The 25,384-nt window shown below is 41.7% G+C and overlaps 1 protein-coding gene across 1 annotated transcript; it reads left to right on the top strand.

Moving 5' to 3' along the window:
• The first annotated feature begins 760 nt into the window (after positions 1 to 760).
• KBTBD11 (kelch repeat and BTB domain containing 11) lies at positions 761 to 24,126 on the top strand. Its single transcript, XM_070732893.1, has 4 exons — positions 761 to 884; positions 15,897 to 16,153; positions 18,912 to 20,832; positions 23,981 to 24,126. Exons 2-4 carry the CDS (start codon positions 16,129 to 16,131, stop codon positions 24,012 to 24,014), a joined length of 1,980 nt encoding a protein of 659 aa, XP_070588994.1. The 5' UTR covers positions 761 to 884; positions 15,897 to 16,128; the 3' UTR covers positions 24,015 to 24,126.
• Positions 24,127 to 25,384: the final 1,258 nt, after the last annotated feature.

Genomic DNA, 25,384 nt, shown 5'->3' with positions numbered 1-25,384 from the left:
ATTAAAGACAACTAGACTACCACCAAAACCTACAATACTGATAAAACAAGAATATTTGTAGCTCAGGGTTGAAATTAAGGATTGTGGCTGCTCTCTGAAGCTGGTTGTTTTCTTGCAGACGTTTTATTACTCAACTTAGGTAACATCAACTACAATTCTATAGTAATCTCAAGGGGGGGGGGGGGGGAGCCAGTGACTCTACAGGTTAGGATTGAGTCGCGCAAGCTACTCTTGCCAGGGCGGCGCCAAGGCGTGGTCCAGCCTGAGGATAAACAAAAGGCTCAAGGGCGGGCGGCCAGGACGATGCTCGGGCGCCGACGGCGGCAGGGAAGAAGCAGCTAGTTCTCCCAACAAAGGACTTTCTTCTCTGAGGGCAGCTTGGTAGGAGGCGAGCTCCTTCACACACCCCGCCTAAGCCTCCATCGAGTCTCCACCCGCACGCGCGGCTCGCCTCCTTTCGTGGGGCGTGCGCGCGCTGCGGCCCCCGCTCCTGCATCATTCACACACAGGCGCGGCGGCGCGCGGGAGCCACCAGCCCGCGGATTTTCTCCGGGAGATCCGGGCGAGCCGGAGACGGCGCGGCAACTCTCCTCTCCTCCCCCGAAGCGTGGCCGGGGGGGTGGGAACTCAAGAGAGGCCGGCTGAACGTTTAAACCGGGGAGGTTTTCCCCTCAGCGGCGGCGAAGCTGCGTCGCCATGGGCGGTCAGGCGGCGCATCTCTCCCCGCGCTGCCTTGAAGGCGGCAACGGCGCGGTTTTGCGCTCAAGCGGAGGGGGCGGCGGCGGCGCCTCAGTCTGGCGTTGACTAGAGAGGGTTGCAGCCGGACGGGAGGGCCGTCTTCTGCGAGTGGAGGAAGGGACGCCCGCCTGACAGGCCGGACCAAGGTGAGGAGGCGCTCTCCGCAACTTCTCCCGCGGCGGGCGGACAGAGACCGAGCTACGGTTCCGTATTCTGCGCGCCGGGGTTTGGCTCGAGACCGAGCCATAACGCTGCGGTTCCGTACCTCGAGCTAGGTACAGAACCGCAGCGTTATGGCTTGTGCTTTTACGCAGCTTCCCCGCAGGGCCCCGCGACCGTATCCCAAACCAAAGCAAGCGGGGAAGCTTCGGAGCTTTGCCGGCTTGCTTCTTCCCCGGCACCCGTTGCGTTGGGATCGATCCTGGACTTTTAGCTGGAAGGGTCTTGCTTACTGGGGCTTGCGGAGAGACTGGCGCTTTGCACGAACTGGATCCTCCTGAGGAGGAACCCCTAAGCCTTGTCTCGTCCCTGGCAAATGCGCCGTTCGGAATTGCTGCCTGGAAGCCGGGCAGGTGAGAGCTAGCGAGTTAGCCAGCCAGTCAGCCAGGGACGGCCGGGGGAAATCTCTTTTTTAATCGAGCCACATCCCCCTTGATTCCTGACTTCCCCACCCCCTTGCACTAATCCATTTCGCCGCCTGGACGGTAAGATCGCAGCTGCACTGAGCATGCTCTCAGTCACCCGCACTGGGCATTCATCCTCCTCTCCGCTTCTCGCTCTCCCTTCCCCTCTCTCCCTTCCCCCCCCCCCCTCTCCAAACCCTTCAAATAGGCAGAGAACTTTCCTGTCATTTTCCTTGGGATGCTTGAATTTCCATTTCCTTTTAGATTTTGCTTGGTGGTCTGTGTTAGACTGCTGCGTAAAAGCACCTACTGTCATAAGATTTGTCTTAATTCCCCCCCCCATAACAATTGTTTTAACCCTTCACTCTTTGTCCCCACCCACTCACCAAACCTTACACAACCACCACTGCTTTGAATCATGGCACTTAGCAATTCTTACCAAAGGCCAAAACATTGCTGGATGAAAACAGCTGTTTTACAATCTCCCATCTCTTCTTTCCAATTTGAATTCTGTTACTTTGGCCATATCAAAATAAATGGTACAATTGAATTCAGGGGAACTAAAGATAGGCTTGGAAGGCAGGTTGGTTTGGTAAAGCTTCACTACTCGAGATGTAGATGCAGCTGCCCTCCAAATTAAGACCTATTCCTGCTCCTCACTGAGCAATTACAACCCTTAAACTCAGGCGAAACCCTAAGGGTCCATTAACAAACAACAGCAAACATGCCTAATTTCTAAATTTTAGGATAACCTATGGGTCCCAGCATCTCAGTCTCCTTCTAAAATGGGGGGAGGGAAGAGTAGATGAATTGGTGTTTGACAAAAATAGGTTACCATCTGGCCAAGCTGAAGCATTTATAATTATATGATCATCCTGATATCTACTCAGAAGTAACACTAATTATATTTAGGAGATTTTTCCCTCCCAAGAATAAGATTCTAAGCTTCCAATTTATCTGTATATACATTTCTGCAAATGGCTGGCTGAAGATGCTCAACTTAGTCCTTACCAACAGTTGGTTAAATCTTTGAAGATGACGTCTCCTAGAATTTTAAAGAGGAATTCTGGGATTCATCATTGCAGCACATCTGGATCGAAGACACCAGACTCAAAAAGGCTAGTAAAACTGATGTTCACACATTTGCTGCAGTGTGAAGGCATTAGATTATCTCTGAATCAATGGACCATTCTAAAACATACTTATTTTAGGGAACAGTTGTTCCCATCTCTAACTCCCCTGCACAATTCTCCTTTGAGATTTTACATTGGGATTATTTTTCTTGAGAAACCCTGCCCATGATATGCTTTATGAGTTATTTGCTGTGTCACATAGAATAAAGATGCTTTCTCCTTAAAGAACCTCCTTAAAGAACTGAAGGAGAAATCCAGAAAGTTAACCAGCATGGAAAAATTCTCTTTCAACATTTCTTTGCTTCCTTTTTCCCACCAAGAGCAGGAATGGCTCTAATCTTTCTGATAGCAAACATAGTTTTTAGTTTGACTTTCCCCCTCTAATTGTCTCTGGCTTCACATTAACCTTTCATTTGAACTAGCTGTGTGGTGTCTCCAGGGCAAGCTGAACTGTCAGGAGATATATTAATGTACCATAGGAAATGTTGCATAGATCCAATCTAGCATAAGTACAACATGACCTTAGAGAATTTTATTTAGCAACCCTCTGCTTCCTTCTACCTTCTTACTAAGAAACTTGCAAGATGGAAATAGGCCGCAATCACATACAGGAGATTATTTTCCATTTTCGAGATACACTGAAGGAACTGAGATTGTCATGTATTTTGGGGTTGTTGGGGTTGGGTGGGAGAGAAACGTATCTCCATCTGTCATGAGTGATGGGTCTCTTGAAGCCCTCATAAGTAGCATCTTCAAAAAATTACTTGGTGCTTTTTTTAATATGCAAAATAAGAGGGAAAATAAATACTTTAGGCTTATTGTGCTGATTTTACATATAGAATAGAATGGAATAGCATTTTATTAGCCAAGTGTGGACACAAAAGGAATTCATCTTGGTGCACATGCTCTCAGTGTACATAAAGAAAAGATACGTTGGTCAAGAATCATAAGGTACAACACTTAATGATAGTCCAGGTGAAAATAAGCAATCAAATCATATTAGGAACCAGTCAATATAAATTGTAAGGATACTAGCAAAAACGTTACAGCCTTAAGCCATTTGTGGGAGGAGATGGGTGATAGGATCCCTGAGAAGATTAAAAAGCAAGCCTCAAAATTAGAAATTGACCCAACCTCTTGGTGATTTTACTGTCATATCTCCTCTGAGAGGCTAATTTGAGCACAAAACACTTTCAGGATCCTCAAAATGATCCATTTCATACACCACACAAAATGTTATGCCTGAAATGTTTTGAAGCAAAATTCTGTAGTTTTTGCACACACCTTAAACACAAATATTTCATGATGGGGTTTTTTCGTGCTGTAGCTCAATGATCTAGTTATGATTACCTTATCGTGGGCTGCTAAATTTAACAAGGAGTACAGGTTATCTTCAACTTACAACAGTTCACTTAATGAATGTTTGAAGTTGCAAGGCACTGAAAAAAGTGACTTATGACCATTTTTAAACATGACAATTCCAGCATCTCCATGGTCATGTGATCAAAATTCAGTCAGTTGGCAATCGACTCATATTTATGACCATTGCAGGGTCCCAGAGGTCATGTAATCATCTTTTGCCACTTTATATATCAAGCAAAGTCAATGGGGAGGCAAGGTTCATTTAATAACCCGTTACTAACTTAATAACTGATAATAGAATTGAATAGCATAGTATAGAATAGAATAGAATAGAATAGAATTATGTATTGGACAAGTGTGATTGTACACCCAAGGAATTTGTCTTGGTGCATATGCTCTCACTGCACATAAAAGAAAAAGATACATTTGTCAAGAATCATGTGGTACAACACTTAATGATTGTCATAGGGGTCAAATAAGCAATGAAGAAACAGTCAATATGAATACAAATCTTAGGATACAAGCAACATATTGCCGTCAGACAGTCATAAGTGGGAGGAATGATGAGAAAAAAATAGTAGAAATAAAAGTGCAGACTTAGTAAAAAGTTTGACAGTGTTGAGGGAATTATTTGTTTAGTAGAGTGAGGGCATTCGGGAAAAAACTGTTCTTGTGTCTAGTTGTCTTGGTGTGCAGTGCTCTGTAGCGACGCTTTGAGGGTAGGAGTTGAAACAATTTGTGTCCAGGATGTGAGGGGTCAGTAAATATTTTCACCACCCTCTTTTTGACTCGTGCAGTATATAGGTCCTCAATGGAAGGCAGGTTGGCAGCAATTGCTTTTTCCGCAGTTCTGATTATCCTCTGAGATTTACTTAACAACAGTAGCAAGAAAGGTCGTAAAATGGGGCAAAACTCATTTAACAACTGTCTTACTTAGCAATTGAAATATTTAGCTTAATTGTGGTCGTAGGTTGAAGCCTACCTGTATCATACTAAAGTGTGCTAAAGAGCATGCCTATCTCAGATTGCAGATAACAATGTTAACATGAGCTGGTACTACTAAAGCCAAATTCAGACTCCCATTGTTCTATTCACATTTTTTTCACTCTGAACAAAAGAATGAGTTCTTGTGCTAAATGCTTAGGTGGCAGTTCTTGCCCTGTTTAATCACAGGGGAGACTCCTTAAAGTCAACATGAACATAATTCTGAGCATGGAATTACTTTGGATGCAAAACTTTTGGGATGGACTGGGGGAGGGGATTGGGGGTGCATCAGTCCAGCATCTTGGAAAGAGTCAAAGATCCATCCTGCTGTCCCTTACTGCCCCAAATTACCACACAAAGACATGCAGAGACTTTGATTATGTTGGCCATGGGGATACCTCCAGACGGAGCAATCCCAGCAACACAAAATCAAAATACATTTTGCAGCTATTCCAGAGGTTCTTTTTTTTTATGGAATAGAAAAAGATAAGCACTGGGAAAACATGGGAGGGTTACAAATGGAAAAATGAACTCATGATCTCCTGTAAAAGGTTAAGTGACTGCACAGCATAAGCATAGCAACCTCATCCTGAAGGACCCAGGGCAGGGAACAGATGGCTCCCTGCCCAGTCCCATAATCTCCTGTGCTCTCTTCTGGTCCTGCAGTTAAATTGCAAAGCTAAACAATATCCTTTGTAGACAGGACTTCTACAGCGCTGGTTGCATCATGCAAATTAGCGGCAAATTAGAAACACAAGACTATTTAAAAATGACTCACACTAACCAGGAACTCCATTACCAAAGTAATAATCCAATCTCCTACAAGAGGAGCTATGTAAAAACATTATTTAGAAGAGCATAAATATGGCAACCCACCAGAAAAAAAGAAACAGATCACCTTATACAACATCTTCCAATAAAATCAATACCTTTGCAAGTTTACCAAAAGGTGCCTGACTACTCAGCTCATGACAGCACAATCAGTTCAAACTATGAAAAGGATAACACTGCCATATGTCAGAAACAATTCAGAAAAAAAGAATAACAGACTATATTATATATATATGTATATTGCCCACAAGATTATATGCTGCAACATCCTGCCTGTCAATGACTACTTCAGCTTCAACCACAACAACACAAGAGCACTTAATAGTTTCAAGCTCAATATTAACCGCTTCAAACTTGTCTGTAAAAAATACGCCTTTAGTAATCGAGTTGTTGAAGTGTGGAACTCATTATCGGACTCCGTAGTATCATCCCCTAACCCCCAACATTTTACCCTTAGACTGTCCATGGTTGACCTCTCCAGATTCCTAAGAGGTCAGTAAGGGGCGTGTATAAATGTACTAGAGTGCCTTCCAACTCCTGTCCTATTGTCTCTCCTATATCCCATATATCTTCTCTTCTATTCCTATATCTTTCTTCTATTCTCTCATTGATTTATTTTATCCTACATTCTCTCTTCTATTCTTTCTCTAATTCTATTTCCTTGAAGGTGTCCTCTATTACCTTCATTGTGTATTATCGTGTATTGGACTAAATAAATGAATGAATGAATGAATGAATGAATGAATGAATGAATGAATGAATGAATGAATGAATGAATGAATAAAGCAAACAAGCAAGCAAGCAAATAAACAAACAAACAAGCAAGCAAGCAAACAAACAAACAAACAAACAAACAAATAAATAAATAAACTATTACAATATTATGGCATCACCAGGGGATGGATAAATTCCTCAGGTAGTTTCTTTTTATTAACATCCCTGCATTGGGTAGTCCTTGAACTACAAAAATTGCAGTGACACTGAAAAAGTGACTGATGACCATTTTTCACACTTATGAAAAATCCCCATGGTCATGTGATCAAAATTGAGATTATTGACAATTGATTCATAGTTATGATGGTTGCATTGTTCTGGGAGTTAAGTGATCGGATCACCTTTTATGATCTTCTGACAAGCAAAGTTAATGAGGAACCAGATTCACTTAACAATTCTATTACTAATGTAACAACTGCAGTGACTTACTTAACAATTGTGGCAAGAGAGGTTGTAAAATGGGGCAAAATTCACTTAATAACCATCTCACTTAGCAACAAAAATGTTGGGCTCAGTTGTAAATTAATAAAAAGAAAAACTGACCAGAGCCCTCAAAAAAGTACACCAGAAGTTCCAGTAGCCTAAAAAGGAAACAACAAACCAGGACTCACTTGTTTTGAGAATGAGAATTCTTAATAATCTGTAGACAGACAGGCAGAAGAATTCATCCATGAACACCAATTAACAGTCAGAGAATTTAGTGTAAATTAATTCATCTCGCAACACATGGGCCTACCGTTTTAACTGGGAAACTTTGAGCCCCCTAGACCAAGCTAAATCCAAAAATGCTAGGGAATTGTTGTGAGCCGCTCTGAGTCCTCAGAGATGGGTGGCATAGAAATCCAATTAATAAATAATAATAAATAAATTCTTAGAAGCTTGGCAGTCACACAAAGTAAGCACATAGAGAACATACTATTCCAAAGTTACTATAAAAAAGCGACAAAGGAAAGAAAATGACTAAAATATCTCCTTATCAACAATCAGATAAGCATGGATTAACACCAGAATTAACACCAGACAAACAAGCAGTAAACAACAGCTTAATGAGAAAACAACAGTCCCACCAACTCTGATTGGCAAGCTAGTGTACATAAAGACAGAGAGGTTGAGGTTATTAGTCAACTAACCCCAATTGACCACATATTAATAAATTTCTGCTATCTAATTTAGACCACCTTTCTATTGTCCCATCAGTAACTTTCCTTTGAATTCACCCAAATAAATTACAAAATTCTTTGCTCCAACCTGGAATTGAACTAGTGGATTTTTCCCCTTGCGGTGTTATTTTGCAGTTGGGCAATTTTTCAGTATAGATCATATGGGTGAAGGCTATTACTGCTTACTTGTTTCTGATAGGTTTGTGCCCAAAGGTTAAGAATTATTTTTCTTATGGTTTTGTGTTTTGTCAAGCTCTCTGTTAGAATCCTCCCAAAAATGCACAGATACAATTTCACACACACACACACACGTTTGAAAATTCAAATCAATGTTCTTTATACCGAAAAATGCAAATAAACGAAGCACTCTTTTTGTATAGCAAAGAGCACTTGTCTCCAAACAAATTGGTAATTTGTACAAGTCCCTTATCAGTTCTGTGATACGTACTTAGCTTGCAGCTGTGAGGCAATTCACAGTCCTTATTCTTTCACAAAGTGAAACACACTTTGCTCTGGTTTAGTTTCAAAGCGGGGGAAAATCAGCACACAAAGATCAAAGTCAGCAAAGCAGGCATGAAACACAAGGATCAGATAATCCTCCACAATGGCCAAACCCACAGGCTGCTATTTATAGCAGCCTCACTAATTACCACAACCCCACCCAACTACAGGTGGCCTCATTTTCTTTGATAATAATCTCTCAGTTGTTGCTGCTTATGCATCGCTCTACGCATGCGTGGCTGTATCATTAACTCTTGTTCTGAATCCAAGGAGGAGCTAGATAATTGATCTCCTTCTGATCTGTCTGCCACACTCTCCTCCTCTCCTTCACTCATGTCTTCTTGGTCAGAGGAGCCTTCATCAGCAGACTCCACGGGGGTGGGGGGGGGGACAGGCCTGCAGCATGTGGATGTCTCCCCCACATCCACAGTCCTTGGGGCAGGAGCAGGGCCAGAGCCAACCACAACAGTTTTGTGTATGTTTTTTTGTAGTCCATGCTGATCCAAGATCTTGCTTAAGAAGTATGCTCCTTTGCATATCTATAATTATAAGCAATTCTAAGGAGTAGGCATAGGCGTTTAACTTGAATTATTGAGGCTAAATCCACGACGTTTTAATCTTTTGTCCTTGAAAAGTAAATGAAAAAAAAAGGCATGTAGAGAGAGAATTAGATAGAATCCTCATTCAATCATGATTATCTCTGTACTTCTCATTTTATACTGGAGGACGCCTGATAAAAATTTCCTTATGTGCATTCTGGTGCAACTCAGTAAGAAATCTGTCTCCTCACATGGTTTTAATATGGTAATATTACAAAATAACCAGGAGATTAGTACTGCATTCACAAAAGTTTCACCAATTGGCTGGTCAGTAAGAGGTTGTCACCTGAGTGGTGGTGAGTTGGTTGGAGAAGAGACCTACTTTGCATTGTGTTTGTTAGGAAGAAGAAAGGCACACTTGTGTGTTATTGCTGTTCCCGGTATTGATGGGTCCAAACTATATCTTGGACCAAGATAGCTGGGCTCAACAGCTTTATCTCTGAATGCATACTAAAACAGAAGTGGGTTATGATGGTTGGCCCCTTTATGACTTCTGGACTTGTGGCTGGCTCAGGAATTCTGGGAGTTGAAGCCCACAAGACATAAAAAGGCCATTGTTCCCTACCTGTGATCTAAAAAAAAAAAATCACTAACTGATTGCCCTGATCCAGATTCCTGGTTCCTTTTTAAAAAGCTGTAGAAGGGGATGACCTTTCCATTGAGTACCATTTTTCCCTTTTTACGTGTAGATTTTCTCTCTCTCTAGCCAGATCTACCTAAACTCTTCTATGTTTGAAGATGTACAATTATGAAGAGTCTTAGCAAAAAATAAAAATAAATTTCTTTATTCCTCTTGTTCTCATTGTCAGACCTGCTCATTCTGTTGCCCCAGGCAGAATTGTAGAGTTGAAAGGGACAAATTTTCCACCAGTCTTATTTTGACAACTGGTAGACTTCAAGCAATGAAGAGTTTTATTCTGCTATATTTAACCCTTTGTAATGTGGGAGGAAATATGTTCAGCTTTAGGCTAGTGCTAGTTGTCTATTGTTAGCAAACCAGATTGCCTATTGTACTGACCAGTCACAAATGATCCATCCATCTAGGTTTGGGAGACAGCTTGGAATGGGAGAATAATGTAGCTGAGTATAGATATAGCAACAGTTGTATTAAATTCCAATCTCATAAAACAATTGATATAGTGACATTATGGTCATGTATAAAAGACTTGATAAGACAACAGTTTGAGTCAAGAAGCTTTTAACCAGACATTGGCTTTGCATTAAATATCATAATTACACTGTACAGTGATACCTCTATCTAAGAACACCCCTACTTACAAACTTTTCTAGATAAGAACCGGGTGTTCAAGATTTTTTTGCCCCTTCTCAAGAACCATTTTCCACTTACAAACCCGAGCCTCCAAGACTGTAACCGGAAAAGGCAGGGAGAAGCCTCCGTGGGGCCTCTCCCTCTTCCTGGGAGGAAACAGGGCTGGAGGAGGTGGGGAGAAGCCTCTGTGGGGCCTCTCTAGGAATCTCCTGGGAGGAAACAGGGCCTCCACCCTCCCTGTGGTTCCCCCAATAGCATGCATTATTTGCTTTTACATTGATTCCTATGGGAAAACTCTTACAAACTTTTCTACTTAAGAACCTGGTCACAGAACGAAATAGGTTTGTAAGTAGAGGTACCACTGTGCTTCCTTTTTTCTAAAGAAACATTAATCTTATTAAAAAAAGAAACTGAAAACAATTCAAATACAAACTAAAGATGCAAATTAAGAAGGAAAAATGTACCCTATATTTTATACTTATTGATACTGACTAGGTTACCAATGAATTCACTACTATGCAGATACGATAAAATTTCACCCAACCTCTGTTGTAATAACATATACTGTATTTTATTGATAGAAAATATTGCTTTTTTACAACAAATCACACATTTCTAACAGGCTTTCCTTGGTATTTGGTATACTGTAATATCATTTTTTCCAATTTTTATTACTGTAATTCTTTTTGCCAAACTCATGCTCAATACAACTATAATTGCTGATAAACAATTCAAATTCCAAAGATTTGATATTTTATTAAAGCTTATGTTAACCTCTTTAATATTTAAAGATTTTGCCATAAATCTACTAACATATATTAATATACAATGCCAAAACATTTTTAAATGATCACATGACTATATTGTGTGGGTCAGTAAGCATCAAATTTCTTACATCTTCAGCAGAAATAAAACTTATTTCCATCCTTAAAAATGCATTCTTTAGTGATGCCAATATACCCTAAATATACTTTTTTAACAAATCAACCTTAACCTCAAATCTGTAGGTTCCATTATAGCATCATTTTTAAGGTCCTGAACCCATTGCTAATGTTATAGTTACAGTGTAAACTTATTCTTGTATATTTAAAAAAAAACAATGTACTTACACATGTGTGGTCCTAATCGGTGAAATGTGTGGTTGGAAGCTTTTGTTATTGTTGCTGTGGTTGTAGCGATTGTCAAAAAAAATTCCTTACCAGCTAAAGTAATTATACTTATTTTACGCACTCTGGGAGTATGCTATGACTAATGATGGATCATGAGAAAGTTTTAATAAGCACTTTGAGAATAGCTATAATAATATAATCTAAGATGAATTCTGTGGTTGAGGCAAAATTGCTGTAAAATTGAGTTTTTGACAGAAGTTAAACTACCATGTTTTTGGGAGTATATGATGCACCTTTTTACTCCCAAAAAGAGGGTCAAAAAACTGGGTGCATCTTATACTTTGAGTGTAGCCCCCCCTCCCGTTCCATGCATTTCATTTTTTGGGTGGTTCCAGACAGTGGGGATCCTCATTTCCACATGGAGACTGATTTTCAGGTGTTTTCTTCCCCAATTCCCTGATGCAATTCACAGAGCCATGCACCCCCATGAAAACTAACTGCTACCACCACTTATCTCCCAGCGTGTGGAGACCGAAAAGGTGAAGCTCGTTCTGGGCTTTATGCTGCCCTCTTCCTCCTCCTTCAGCAAACGAGAGGTACCTCAGAGACAAGGCTGAGAAAGATGGTATAGATTACTGAGATTACTGGGAGGAGGATCAGGGTGCAGCCCGAAGAACCAAACTCTTTGGGATAGTCGGGGGAGGGAATCTGCCCAGCGGCTTCAGTGAAAAAGCAACGTGAGGAGCTACCGCCACTGCCTAAGCCCTCTCTGTGTCCGGGAGCCAAGCTGAGCGGGAGCCCTGAAAGCAAAACGTCCTTCCTTTCCAGCCACCACTGCCTATTGGCCCATTGCCTACTGGCAATTTGCATAGCCTCATGAAAATGCAGGGCAGTGGTTTTCTGCTGGTTCCAAGTGCTGCTGAGACCCAAAACATGAAGCTTGTTTTCACCAATCCCTGTCCACTGGAACAGCGTGATTTAGGCGGTGGATTTGGCCAGGTGGAAAGAGAAGTCTGCGGAGGAGGAGGAGGTCATGCTGTTCTGCAATATGTGGGAAACTAGAAGGCAAGCATTTTCAGGTGGCAGCGCTGGCTGAAACTGGCTGCTGTCTGAAATACGATGCACTTTTTTGGCCTCTGTATGCACATTTTTGTAATGGGGAGGAAAGCATTTTTAGGCAGCAGACCTACAATCTCCTTCCCAATTTCAAAAATGTGGTGTGCAGAGGTCAAAAATAGTGCATTGCATTCCAGGCAGTGGCTGGTTCTAGCCAGTGCTGCCATCTGAAAATGCTTTCCTCCCCGGTCCCTGTTGCACATTCAGAACTGCGCGCCCTCCTCCTACGCAGACTCACCTTCTCTTTCCTCTTGGGCTAGGAGCAGAAGCCGGCCAGCCTCAGAGCGGCTAACTGTCTTACCTTACACCTCCTGCACAGTGCCTGCTTCGCCACCGAGTCACAACCTCCATACTTCCCTGGGCTGCTCACTGTGTTTATGAGATGGCAGGCTTTCAACGCCTATGGCTATAGGTAGGAAGACAGGTCATCGCAAGAGTGGAGCCTTCAGTGCAAAGTCCCTCTTCTGTCCCCATGAAAATTATCCCCGACCCACTCACTCCAGTTAATATAGGGCAAAAAGGTTTGTTTCAAGTAGATACTTGTTGCTTGTTATCAAAATCCGAGTGGAAGTGAAGACACCACTGATCCTGATGGTGGTAGGCAAAGGCAGAATTCCTTTATTCTTGCTTCCCCCCACCCCCAAACTAAGGTGCGTCTTATATTCCAGTGCATCTTATACTCTGAAAAATGCAGTAACTACCCTTTCCATATTTAAATATTACATTTCACAGGGAAGAAAATCCTTGCTTTGATATAGGATTTCATTTTGTTTTAAAAGAAATCTATTTTTCACTTTATGCTAATTTGGTGAAAATATTTTAGGACTAATGTAGTCAAATAATAGTATTTTAAAGTACATTCATTTCAGTTAGATACTTAAGCATTTATGTTTGGGTTGGTATCAGAACTGTAAGATGTTTAATTCTAGAATGTGCTCCCAATTATGTAGAGATCTCTTGAAATGAACTTTTAACATAATGGCTTTGTTTGCATCACTTAATTGGGCCGTGGAATATGTGAGTTGTGTAAACTCTAACATTGAATTAACTGACCAAGGGAATTAACCCAGAGATTAGATTTAGCACCACACAGATCCAATTTAACTACCCTCTTGAGTCAATTAAGACATCCCTGGCGTCTTGTAAGTAATTTTATGGAATGCTAACTGTTTCCTTTGATATCCTAGACAGGTTCTACAAAATGAGGGCTTTTCTAGGCATTCCATTTCTGTAGACATTTAGGTTCTTCCTCCCTCCCTCCCTCCCTCTCCCCCCCCCTCACTCACACAACCACAGAGAAAGAGTGTCATTATATGAGACAATGAAAAACATTAATAAATGGGTAAGGAGGATGGCTTCTCTGAAGTCTGTAAAGATTCTGTCATCTAGGTCAGGGTTGTCCCAAGGGTGCTTTTACAGGAGGCACCTGGACTTTCTTGTTTTTTGTTTTGAAGAGGTTTGGTTTCTTGGATGAGAATGAGGGCCCTGCTTTTGGCTGTAACGACCTTATGCAGTCTTCTGCCAGTGAAAATGTAGTGGGAAAGTTGCATGCACCCCACTGAGTTCCATTTTTGCTGGCAAAGGGCTGCAGGAGCCTGTCACGGCCAAAAACAGAGCTTTGTTTTCACTGGCAGAGGTACCACGGGCCATTCCTTCACTGTTTTCAGGGCAGCCTCATGGGCCAGATCTAACCTTAACCCCGCTTTGAGTTTGACACTCCTGTGATAGATAATAAAGATGGATAGATGGATGGATGGGTAGACAGATGATGAAAATAGATAGATAGATAGATAGATAGATAGATAGATAGATAGATAGATATGCACACAGATGTAGCTAAAAGTTATCCAGATAAACTAAAGCCCAATTACAACTGATTAAGAAGAAATACTGTATATCAGATAAAGTGGTGATTATGTTATAATTTGTATCTCCTCAACTTCCCTTGGTAATCCCCCAAGCAACTGGGTGTTAAAACAGTTTTATTTCTGGAAAAAAAGACTTTTGAACTTATGTGATAATCAGAAGCATGTAGTCAATAAAAATAATGTCTGAGGCTAACAGTATGCTAGGGATATGTATGTATATATTTATGCATGCATGCATTCGAGAAATTTAATGTCATTTGTGAAGGCTGCCAAGAGAAATTTTATTTAATATATGGGTATTATGATGGACACGATAAGGTAGAGACAAGTTTAGTCTTTAGTAATCTTGGTTGTTTGTTTGTATCCCACCTTTATTATTTTTACAAAAAACTCAAGGCAGCTAACATATCCACTGCACCTTCCTCCACCTTTTCACAACGTTTTCCCTTATGTGCAATCTATTTTCAAATCTATTTTCAAGGCTTTTAGAAGTTAAAAAAGAAACTTGTACAATAATGTGAAATATCATGCTGCATGTTTTGCACCATTTCTAAGAAACTTTTGTGAGGAAATTTAAATCACAAATGAAATTGGTGATTGTAACTATAAAGTTATTAGGTTACTCTAGTAAAAGGAGTTCATGATTGGAAGACTTGAAGGATAGGGTTGAAGTAGAGTGTCCTGGAAAAATCTATCTGGTTAATAAGCATCAGCACTAACTTGATGTTCAAGGAAGTAATTAGAATTAAGTGTTAACTATCACACTTTGAAATATTCAGAAATGTAATCCATTATGGCAAAAAATGCCAATATATGCGCTTGGAATACCATTGATAGTTTAGCACCAGCTTTTAAAATTTACTTTTAGATAATATCTTAATATCAAAATAATTGCAGTTTCGGAGACAAGATATCTTGCACCACATGATTAGGTTATGGGGGGCGGTGGTAAATACAATTAGCTGGAAATTATAAGATCTATACCACAATATGGGGGAGAAGAATGCTGATATGGTCACTGGTTAATAAACCTGATTTAGGGCAAGCTTCTTAACTATTACTTTTCTCAATATTCTTTAGAAGGACAGATATTGAAGCTGAAGCTCAAATACTTTGGCCACCTAATGAGGTCAGAAAACTCCTTGGGAAAGATCCTGATGTTGGGAAAGATTTAAGGCAAAAGGAGAAGGGGATGGCAGAGGAAGACAGTGTGTGTGTGTGTGCATGGTGTTGCAAAGAATCAGACTTGACTTAGTGATTGATCAACAGCAATGTATGTTGGGGTGAACTTTTTCTCAAGCTACTTTTGTCAGATTAGTTTTAGCAAGTCAGGTAATTTGCCAGTTATGTGTATTGAGTCTTGTAATTTTATCCTGAGATCCAGGGAGTGATTTTCATTTCAGATACTCTGCATAGTGAACTTGTTTTTCATCTTCATTACATTAAATGGGCTGGATACATCTTTTGATGTGGGTAAATACTTAAATTTGCACCCTGGATCATTATTTCCTGCACTAATTTAATTGTATGTTGTTATACCTAGGTGGATTTTCCTAATTAGTGGACAGAAATGTTATAATCTCTCATTCCGGTAAAAAAAAAACCAGGATAATGAACTGCCATTTGGGGACTTACATCAGGTCAAAGGAACTCTGGAGAGAGAGAAAAAAATCTGTTTAGTTTATGGTATTCAAACCCCACTATTAAAAGGAATATAACTATAATAAAAACTTCCCCTATGGGAATTATTCCAGACAAAACTTGTATTGCAGTACTTGTTTCATTCTGAAAATAATGATCATTAAAACTTTCTTTTTTAATTATATAGGTGGTGAAGATAGCCAATGGCCTCCTAATAAACAGAAGACCTCTTTGAAGCTGAATGAAGTATTCAGTCACAGTCACAACAAAAAGTTCTGAAAAAATATACAATATTGCAGCTAATTTATTCCACTGAAATAATTTTGGAATGCTTATATCTGAAACCACTGACAGTCAAATAAAACCATCATAACAAAAAAGATCAGATTCTCAAACCCTTTGAAGAAGGAATACAAAGGATGCCATCCATCACAAGAAATTCAGGTAATATAAGCAAAAATACTGTAAGAAAACCCTATCATTTGAACTGCCATTGATTGACAAATTTAAGTGGCCGAAGGCAGCAACCTATGCCCATTAGTGAGCAAGCTGTGTTAAAAGCAGTGGGATTTTAAGTGTGAATAGGTTTTTGTGGGATTAACCTCAAAGTAAATCCTTTTAAATAAATATGCTATTGCCAAGTCTCACTAAATTATTTTTCTATTTGCAATTCCTATAATTTCATTGGTAAAACATAGGTGTTGTATCTTTAGAAGTCTTCCCTGAGGAGGAATATTTAATCAGGGTCTTAAAATCATAGAGTGCGAAGGAAACTTGGGTATCTTTCTTGCTCACTCCTTTGCTCAGTATAGGAGTCCTCATACATCTTGAATAAATGATAGTTGAGTCTTTTTTTGTGTGTGAAAAATTCTAGTAATGGAGTACCCATAACTTCAGGAGATAGGTTGTTTCATAAGTTAATTGTTATCACATTCAGAAAATTTATCCTCAGGAATCTTTCGCTATAAAGAACTCATTGGATTTTTGCAGTTGAGATCTTTTACTTTAAAGAACCCATTGATTCTTGGCCTACCTTTATGTTCTCTGGAGAATAAATCCACAACTTTCCATATATAGAAAAACAACTATCGTATCTTCCTTTAGCCTTCTCCTCTTTAGGCTAAAGGCACAAACCTGATACCAGGTTGACGGATCTTCAGTATTATAATATTGCAGAGCAAGTTACCATAATGCTGAAAATCTGTATATGACTTGATGCTAAATTTGATGCTTTGATGATGTTTGACTTTTTGGAAAACAGTTACATAATTGTTTTTTTACAAACTCAACCTCTGTTTAATGTTCAAAAATTACTGTGATTGGGTTTTTGAAATCTTTTAAAAGTTGCTGTTAGATCCTTTTCTCTCCACATTTATAAAAGGAATGAGAATCTCCTTTTTCTAAATCATTTGAACTACACTGAACTTTAAGCAGTTCATGGATGGAACAGTAGAAAATAAATTGAAATAATAAATACAATTACCACACCGTGTTAAAAGACCATCCGTATATAGCTGATTTGGTTTAGCGTTTAAGCACACACTCATAGCACCCTTTCATTCACCAAGCTATCACATAGAATTCACTTCTGATTTTGTGATCAGATATGCTTTTTAAACCACATATCTAAAAAGGATGGATTTGTCATTTCCTGAATCAACCTTTCCTTGTTTTAAAAATATAGATTTGCTACCAAAACTTAACAGAGTTTAGCCAAGCCTTTGTTGTCAAAGGGCATTGCCCAGGTTTCAAGAGAAGAATTGAATTTGTTCCATAACTTAGAACAGTTAAAAGAGGTCTTTTTTTTACGAGCAGTTGTGCTTTGTTGTTATCAGTAAACTTGATCCATTGTCACAAGAAAAATCTTCTTTTTGAGGAAAAATATTGAAGTAAGGCTGTCATAATATATTTTGTTTTCAGAAGTAATGCCTTGCAATGATGTTGGCAGATTACAGCATGGCAAATGCAAAGCCAAATAATTGAAATTCCCTTCTTTTTTTGTTATAAGATCTTGAAATTTCCAGATGTATTTTTAAACTTTTTTTTTCAAAACCCAAAATGTTATGGTATCTAGATCATTGATATGTTATGTTCTATGGAGTAGAGGCCATTCACTCACTTCTCTCACTCCCTTATTTATTTTAATATCTTCTGCAAAGCAGGTTTTTTTTAAATGACACATTTTGATGAACAGGTGTGTCCCAAAAAGGGCAACGAGTATGAATTTACCTGCCTAGGATATATATATCCTAGGCAGGTAATATATATATATTTATTTATTTAGGCTTGCAAAAGCCAATGGCTGATAAATATATAGAGGCTAGAACAAATCTCAACTGGTTTATAACGGATCAAACAAAAAAGCATAGCACTTAAACTTTTTTGAATAAATTATTTAAAATTTTACAAGCACATAATATTCAACGAAGCATAATAATATTATATGTCCCTTTGAAGATTGCCTAGATTTGCATGATCTCTAGAGGTTAGAGCTATATCATTTCTGTAGGGCCGGGGTTTCCAAACTTGGGAACTTTAAGACTTGTGGGACTTCAACTCCCATAATTCCCTCAGCCTGCCAGCTGGCTGGGGGACTTCTGGGAATTGAAGTTCACAAGTCTTATTCTAAATTGACACATTTGGAGACCCTTGCTCTAGGCTGGGGCAGAGTTAAACTTACCATGGCCAGGGTATATCTGGTGCTTACTATGGAGATGTAATCATGGGCAAAGAGTTGGATTTAAGGCCAAGCGTTTGCTTAGCAGAAACTTTCTTTTTTTGTTATCTCCCTTTGATTTGGATACCTGAGCAAACACATGGATAAAAATGAAAAGGGTAAAGAAAATATGAGAAAATCAGAAGGGGAAAGGGAGGGGGCGGAGAGAGAGAGAGGCAGGCCCAGCACCGTTCAGGCCCGCCTTTCTTGGCACGGAGAGTCGCGCCTGAACTTTAATCTCGACGCTGCCACCCAGGGAAGCCCCGCCTGGTCAAACAGCGGCACCGGGCAGCCCGAAGACTTGGGTGCCTTTGACAGTTCAAAAGTTCAGCGGGGAGCGACGGGGCAACCTACCCCTCGCCTCCCGATCGGTCCACCAGGCGGGGAACTGGAGCGCAAAGGGCAGGCGTGGAGATGTGCTGAGCCGCGGGGCTGCGGCGGGAGGGTCGATAGATCGCTCAGCCCTGTCTTGTGTCCTCTCCCCAGGTGAGAACGGGAGCGTCGGCGAGATGAAGAAGCGCTGCGGGGAGACGGAGCAGACGCAGGCGGGAGAGGCTGCGGAGGACGGCGGCGAGAGGTCCCAGACGATGGAGCCGAGCGGGGTCCCCGAGGAAGGGCCGAACGTGCCACTTCCCCTGCAGGCGCCCTGCAGCTTCAGCTCGGCGCTCTGCTTCAGCTCCCCCGGCAGCGATGGCCAGGCTCCGCATCCGGAGCTCGACGCCGCCTCGCCTTCCTCTTCCTCGTCCGGCAGCTGCAGTAGCCGCCGCGTGGTGAAGCACCAGTGGGACATTAACAACGCGACGCCCGAGTCGGAGGAAGAGGAAGAGGGCGGCAGCCGCGGCAAACCCTCGCCGGTCTCAGTGGGTAGTCCCGATCCGATCGGCGAGTCGCCCCTTCAGCCTTTCCCTCCGCAGGCGCTGGCAGAAGAGCCGGATTTGGTGATCGAAGTGTCCGGGCATCGGATCCGGGCGCACAAAGCGGTGCTGGCGGCCAAGAGCGACTATTTCCGCGCCCGCTCCTCGCGGGACATCCTGCGCCTCAAGGGGGTGAGCTACGGGGCGTTGCGCCTGCTGCTGGAGTACGTCTATACGGCGCGCATGGGCGAGGTGCGCCACGACAACCTGGCCGAAGTGGTGAGCGGCGCCCGCGTGCTCCAGATGCCCTGCGCCCTGCACTGCGCCGCCGAGGCCATGCGGGCCCAGCTCAGCCTCGACAACTGCTACCAGCTGCTCTGCCTGGCCAAGAAGCAGCGGCTGGCCGAGCTGCGCGAAGCCGCCTTCCGCTTCATGAGCGACCACTACCTACAGGTGCTGCGCGAGCCCGCCGTCTACGGCCGTCTCAGCGGAGCCGAGCGGGACCTTATTTTGCGGCGCCGCCTGGAGGCCGGCAAGTCCTGCCTGCTGGTGGCCGAGGTGAGCGACGCCTTCGAGCGGCTCGGCAGCCGCCCGCAGAGCCGTGAGAGCAGCCGCCCGCAGAGCCCGTCTTCGGTGGTGTCCCTGGAGGACGGCAGCGCCCTGCTCTACAGCTACCAGGAGGCGTCGCAGGAGTGGAGCGTCCTCACCCGGCTGCCCGAGGAGGCGAACGCCAAGGGATGCGCCATGTGCGTCCTCTACAACTACCTTTTCTTAGCAGGCGGGATCTCCACCGGGCCTGGAGACCAGAGGCCTAAGCTGTCGGACAAGGTGTTTTGTTACAACCCCTTAACTGATACCTGGAGCCAGGTGAAGCCCATGGGGCAGGCGCGCTCTCAGCTGAAGCTCCTGGCCCTGGACGGGTATATCTATGCTGTGGGTGGGGAGTGCCTCTTCACCGTGGAGAAATACGACCCCAGGTCTGATCGGTGGAGCCCCGTGGCCCCTCTGCCCAAGGGGGCTTTTGCTGTGGCTCACGAGGCAACCACTTGCAACGGGGAGATCTATGTGTCTGGAGGCTCCCTCTTCTACCGGCTTCTCAAATACGACCCCAAGCGGGACGAATGGCAGGAGTGTCCTTACAACAGCAGCCGGCGCCGCTCGGCTGACATGGTGGCCTACAAGAGCTTCATTTACCGCTTCGACGTGACCAGCAGCCGTGGGGAACAAGGGCAGGGCGCTGGAGTGGAAGTCTTCCAGTACAATACGGTGGCCAAGCACTGGCGTCAGTGCGCTTCCTTTCGCCCTGCTGGCAGCCCAGTCCAACCTTTCCGCTGTGCCGCATTGGGCAGCACCATCTATTGTGTCAACCGGACTGGGATGTTGAGCTTCAACTTGGCTAAGAATGGCGAGGTGGAAGTGGACGGGGGACTAAAAGGCACCTTTGACACAGAACTGCTCAAAACTCCCTTCGATGCTAAAGGTTTCCTCCTCCCATTTGTGCTAATCCTCCCCGAGAAGGAGAAAATTGGGGAGCCAGAGAGTCCACTGTCATTGTGAGAGCTGACCTAGTGTTTGGGTTGCTGCTTAGCATGCAGTTTGTCCCCTTTATCTGTGATGCCAACAACGTAGGGCTTTTACTGAAGCATGAATGGGGGCTGGCACAAGCTCTTCAGTCTTGGGTGGTGGTGATGGTTGGGCTCCAAAGGCAGTAGAAGTAGCAGAAGATAATATGAGGTGAAAAGGCAGCAGTGTGTAACAGTTCCTTTGGGGGTATAGAAGCAAAGAGGAGATCATTGTCAGAAATGTCTTTAGTTCATGCATGCACATACCACCGTGGGGGATTATTGTGTTCCACCTAAAAGTGTTGACTAGCTGTTCAAAGGCTTCCTTACTGCACTTCATGTAGGAAAGAATCCATCTCTTGGCATTCATGTAAACCAGCCAGTGAAAAGCTACTGAAACAAATTTAATTGTTGTACCGTATCTGCATCCCTTTCCAATCTAGAAGTATGTTGGGTCTATGTATAAAAACCAGGAAACAACCCATTTTTATAAAGTAATTTCAGCTATGGCAGTGTTCTCTTTCTACACAGACATCTTTGAAAGGAGATTCTTCTAGGCAATTTCGGCTTGATCTTCTTGCTCTTGGATGCAAGAAAAGAGCCACAGGAGAACTAGGAACATATAATGTGGGAAGTGATCAATATGCCATTTTGGAAGTTTTAACAGGCAGGAAAAAAAGTTTTTGTATGAAAAACAGTAGCCGATCATCCACCTCATAATCTTTTCTTGTTTGCATTCTTAAGTTTAATGGAATCTTTATGGCATTGTGCAGCCTTAGGAAGTTAAAACAATTGTGGGTGATTTAATAGAAGCGAAACGTTAAGTTTTGAAACAAGTAACATTTGTCCCATTTGTATATGTTGGAAAAAGAAGGAAGGTGAGGGAAAAAAGAGCACCAATACAGTAATATCTATTCAGTTCTGGTTTTGCTTTTTTTTTAATGTGCAACTTTTTTTTAGGCAAGATCATCTATATGACCCTTCATTTTCATTATCAGCAAAAATATGTTTTTTTAATATATAAACAAGGCCGAAATGGTGCCATCCTAGTCTCCCTTAATTTCAAAATATATATGAAAATCAGTTTCAGTCTTAACATGCATTTGCACTGTAATTTACATATTTAAATCTTTACAAATTGTCAGGAATGAACATACCCACAAAATTTCAATAAGAGAGATTTCTATTTGCATCAGATTACTATCTTCTGCAGATCAATGCACATCAAGGTAAACCAGCTGTGGCTCATTCGAAATGTATTGAAAAACTTCACCTTTTTTATCCAGAATCTTTTAAGAAGAATCTAGTCTTCTGTTACTCAGATAAGAAAATGGATAGTTTTTAAGCCAACTGATTTCCATTATGCACTGGTACCGTACTGGATTGTAAATGAGAAGGGTTTTATGTTAGTTAATAATTTACTTGTCAAGTTCATTATATGGAGAGGGCATATCCCTTTCCTTCTTAAATCTTTTGTTGAGTCATTGCTTACTAAGCCTATTAAAAAGAAAACATCAACTTTCATACATCTAGATATCTGGAACAGAAATATTTACAATTAATTTAGCTTTATTTAATTCTATCAGTTGCCTTCCAAAATGCTGCTAACAGTGAATTTTTCAGGTTATCAGTAGCACAGCTGACACTTCATATCCAATCATTGGACTTGCATGCCATGCTGAGCCAAAAGTTGACTAATTATGGTCAGTTGACTTAAGTAAAGCATGGGATGGTTCACAGATCACACTAAGACTGTACAGATTGTGATAAACCAGAACCAAGGGATTCATGTCATAAGCTAGTACATTCTGTTTTTATCTTTTTATAATAAAAGAAAAAACATAACCGAAACATAAAATTATACAAACCCACACGTAAGGAAGTAACTTAGTTATTAAATTGAACTTTAATCACACAGAGAAGCATTAAATCTGATTTATGTCAATACTGGTAGTCGCTGACTTGTGATCACAATTGAACTCAGTATTTCTGTTGCTAAGCAAGACAGTTATGTTAATTTTGCCCCATTTTACGACTTTCATTACCTCAGTTGTTAAGTGAATCACTGCAGTTGTTAAGTTAGGAACATGGTTGTTAAGTAAATCAAGATTCCCCATTGACTTTGCTTATTAGAAGGTCTCAAAAGGCAGATCACGTGACTCTGGAATCCTGTGACCATCACAAATACATTCCAATGACCACTTAACAGGTATAAGTGTGAAAAAAGGTCAGAAGTAACTTTTTCAGTGGCCATTGTAACTTTGAAGCGTCACTAAACAAATGGATGTAAATCGAGGATCAGCTGTATAGGACAAATAAATGTGCTTCTTCAATCCAGGTTTAAAACTGGCTTGATGGTGTCTTTCCACAGGAAGAAAACCATTTATTTTTGCAGAAGTCCATGTCTGATAAATTTAGTTTTTCATACATTGTTGAATCTCATATTTTGGATAATTGGAAAAACATCTTAAAAGCTTTGAACCTTACTTTTCTTTCTAATGCTCTATTAAAATATTTATTAATGCCAAACCGAAAAGGGGCCACTATGTAGCAGGTCCATTAAACATGTGCCAGTATTTCTTCTGTGAGTTTAAGACATAACCTACAGAAGATGAAATCCAGCTGTTTCCTAACATGACTGAGTATGTCTTCAACCACAGCTGATTTTGAAAGCCCCTTCTGGTTCATAAGCAGCTCTGAGTTTGGAGGAAGAATCTTGCTGGCTCGGGAGCAAAAAAAACAAAACAAAAAAACCCACTTACAAGGAAGTAATTATATATATTGCATTGTTGCAATACAAACTCTGCTCAGATATTTTGTAAGTGCTGTTTCATACAAGCTTGAAAAGACAGAGCTTGCCTTGTGATACTATTAACTGTGGACCACTGTTAGGATCATTGTGATTAGGAATCTGTGTTCATTCTCCCATATTGATAAGGAATTTTGTGGACTTCATTGTGTAGGTGCTTATCAACAAACATGTTTCCAAAAGAGTCTTACAGAAACTAGTTCATCTCATTTTTTTTTTTTAAAGTGAAAAGTTCAGTTCCTAAATTTGTTTTTTAGTCTATCTTCCTTGAGATGGGATGGGGGGGAAAACAGATGTAAGAATTTCATATCTCTTTTTATCTTTACCCAGGTGCAGTTTGGAGGAGCTCGGCCCTAGAGGGTGATTTTGAACCAATATTCTTTCCTCTCAGCTCGTGCTAAATATTCAAACATATTTTAAATCTTTCAATATTAATTCTGCTATTCAAGCCCTCAAATAAAAGTTTGCTAAAATAATTTATTTCAGCGATAGGTTTTTCTACAAAACTGTTTTACGTAGCATGCTAACTGGAAAAAAATGATTTTAGGGTTGGAGTGTTGCATCTGCAGTATTGATGTATGGATTTGTGTGTGTGTGTGTGGGTGTGGGTGGGTATTATAATAATAACAGATTTGGATGGGACTTTGGAAGTCTTCTAGTCCAACGCCCTGCTCAGGCAGGAGACACTACACTACTTCAGACAAATGGTTATCCAACATCTTCTTAAAAACTTGCAGTGTTGGAGCATTCACAAATTCTGGAGGCAAGCTGTTCCACTATCAGTTGTTCTAACTGTCAGGAAATTTCTCCTTAGTTCTAAGTTGCTTCTCTCCTTGTCTAGTTTCCACCCATGGCTTCTTGTTCTATGCCCTCAGGTGCTCCTTTGTCTTGTAGTCCCTGAGGCGTTCACTAACAGGCCTGCAGTGCAATAGAACATTAGAGGTGTGAGAAATATGTCTACACTTCTCACATTCTTGTTTTCTAGTCCTCAGGATGGAAGTTTTATATAGGTAGTCCTTTAAAGGTAGTCCTTTAAAGTTATAACTGAAAAAAGTGACATGAGAATTTTTCACCATTGTGGCATCCCCATGGTCACATGATTGACATCTCCCAGCTTTACATCTCCACCCCATGTCCAATCAACGAAGCAGTGGAAGTGATGTGCCGGTGTCTGGAGGCTGTTGGGGCCTGGATGGGTGCCAACAGACTCAAACTCAACCCTGATAAGACGGAGTGGCTGTGGGTTTTGCCTCCCAAGGACAATCCCACCTGTCCGTCCATCACCCTGGGGGGAGAATTATTGACCCCCTTGGAGAGGGTCCGCAACTTGGGCGTCCTCCTCGATCCATAGCTCACATTAGAGAACCATCTTTCGGCTGTGGCGAGGGGGGCATTTGCCTAGGTTCGCCTGGTGCACCAGTTGCGGCCCTATTTGGACCGGGACTCACTGCTCACAGTCACTCATGCCCTTATCACCTCGAGGTTCGACTACTGTAATGCTCTCTACATGGGGCTACCTTTGAAAAGTGTTCGGAAACTTCAGATCATGCAGAATGCAGCTGCGAGAGCAGTCATGGGCTTCCCCAGGTATGCCCATGTTACACCAACACTCCGCAGTCTGCATTGGTTGCCGATCAATTTCCGGACACAATTCAAAGTGTTGGTTATGACCTTTAAAGCCCTTCATGGCATCGGACCAGAATATCTCTGAGATCGCCTTCTGCCGCACAAATC

Source organism: Erythrolamprus reginae, chromosome 1, assembly GCF_031021105.1.
Source record: "Erythrolamprus reginae isolate rEryReg1 chromosome 1, rEryReg1.hap1, whole genome shotgun sequence".
Classification (NCBI taxonomy): domain Eukaryota; kingdom Metazoa; phylum Chordata; class Lepidosauria; order Squamata; family Dipsadidae; genus Erythrolamprus; species Erythrolamprus reginae.
This window is presented reverse-complemented; position numbering and strand designations above follow the sequence as displayed.

Bases quoted from the DNA above. Each gene is read 5' to 3' on its own strand.
- KBTBD11 (XM_070732893.1), top strand. From the start codon at position 16,129: ATGCCATCCATCACAAGAAATTCAG. The intron at 16,154-18,911 runs GTAATATAAGCA...TCCTCTCCCCAG, and splicing joins ATCCATCACAAGAAATTCAG to GTGAGAACGGGAGCGTCGGC. The intron at 20,833-23,980 runs GTGAGAGCTGAC...ATCTTTACCCAG, and splicing joins CCAGAGAGTCCACTGTCATT to GTGCAGTTTGGAGGAGCTCG.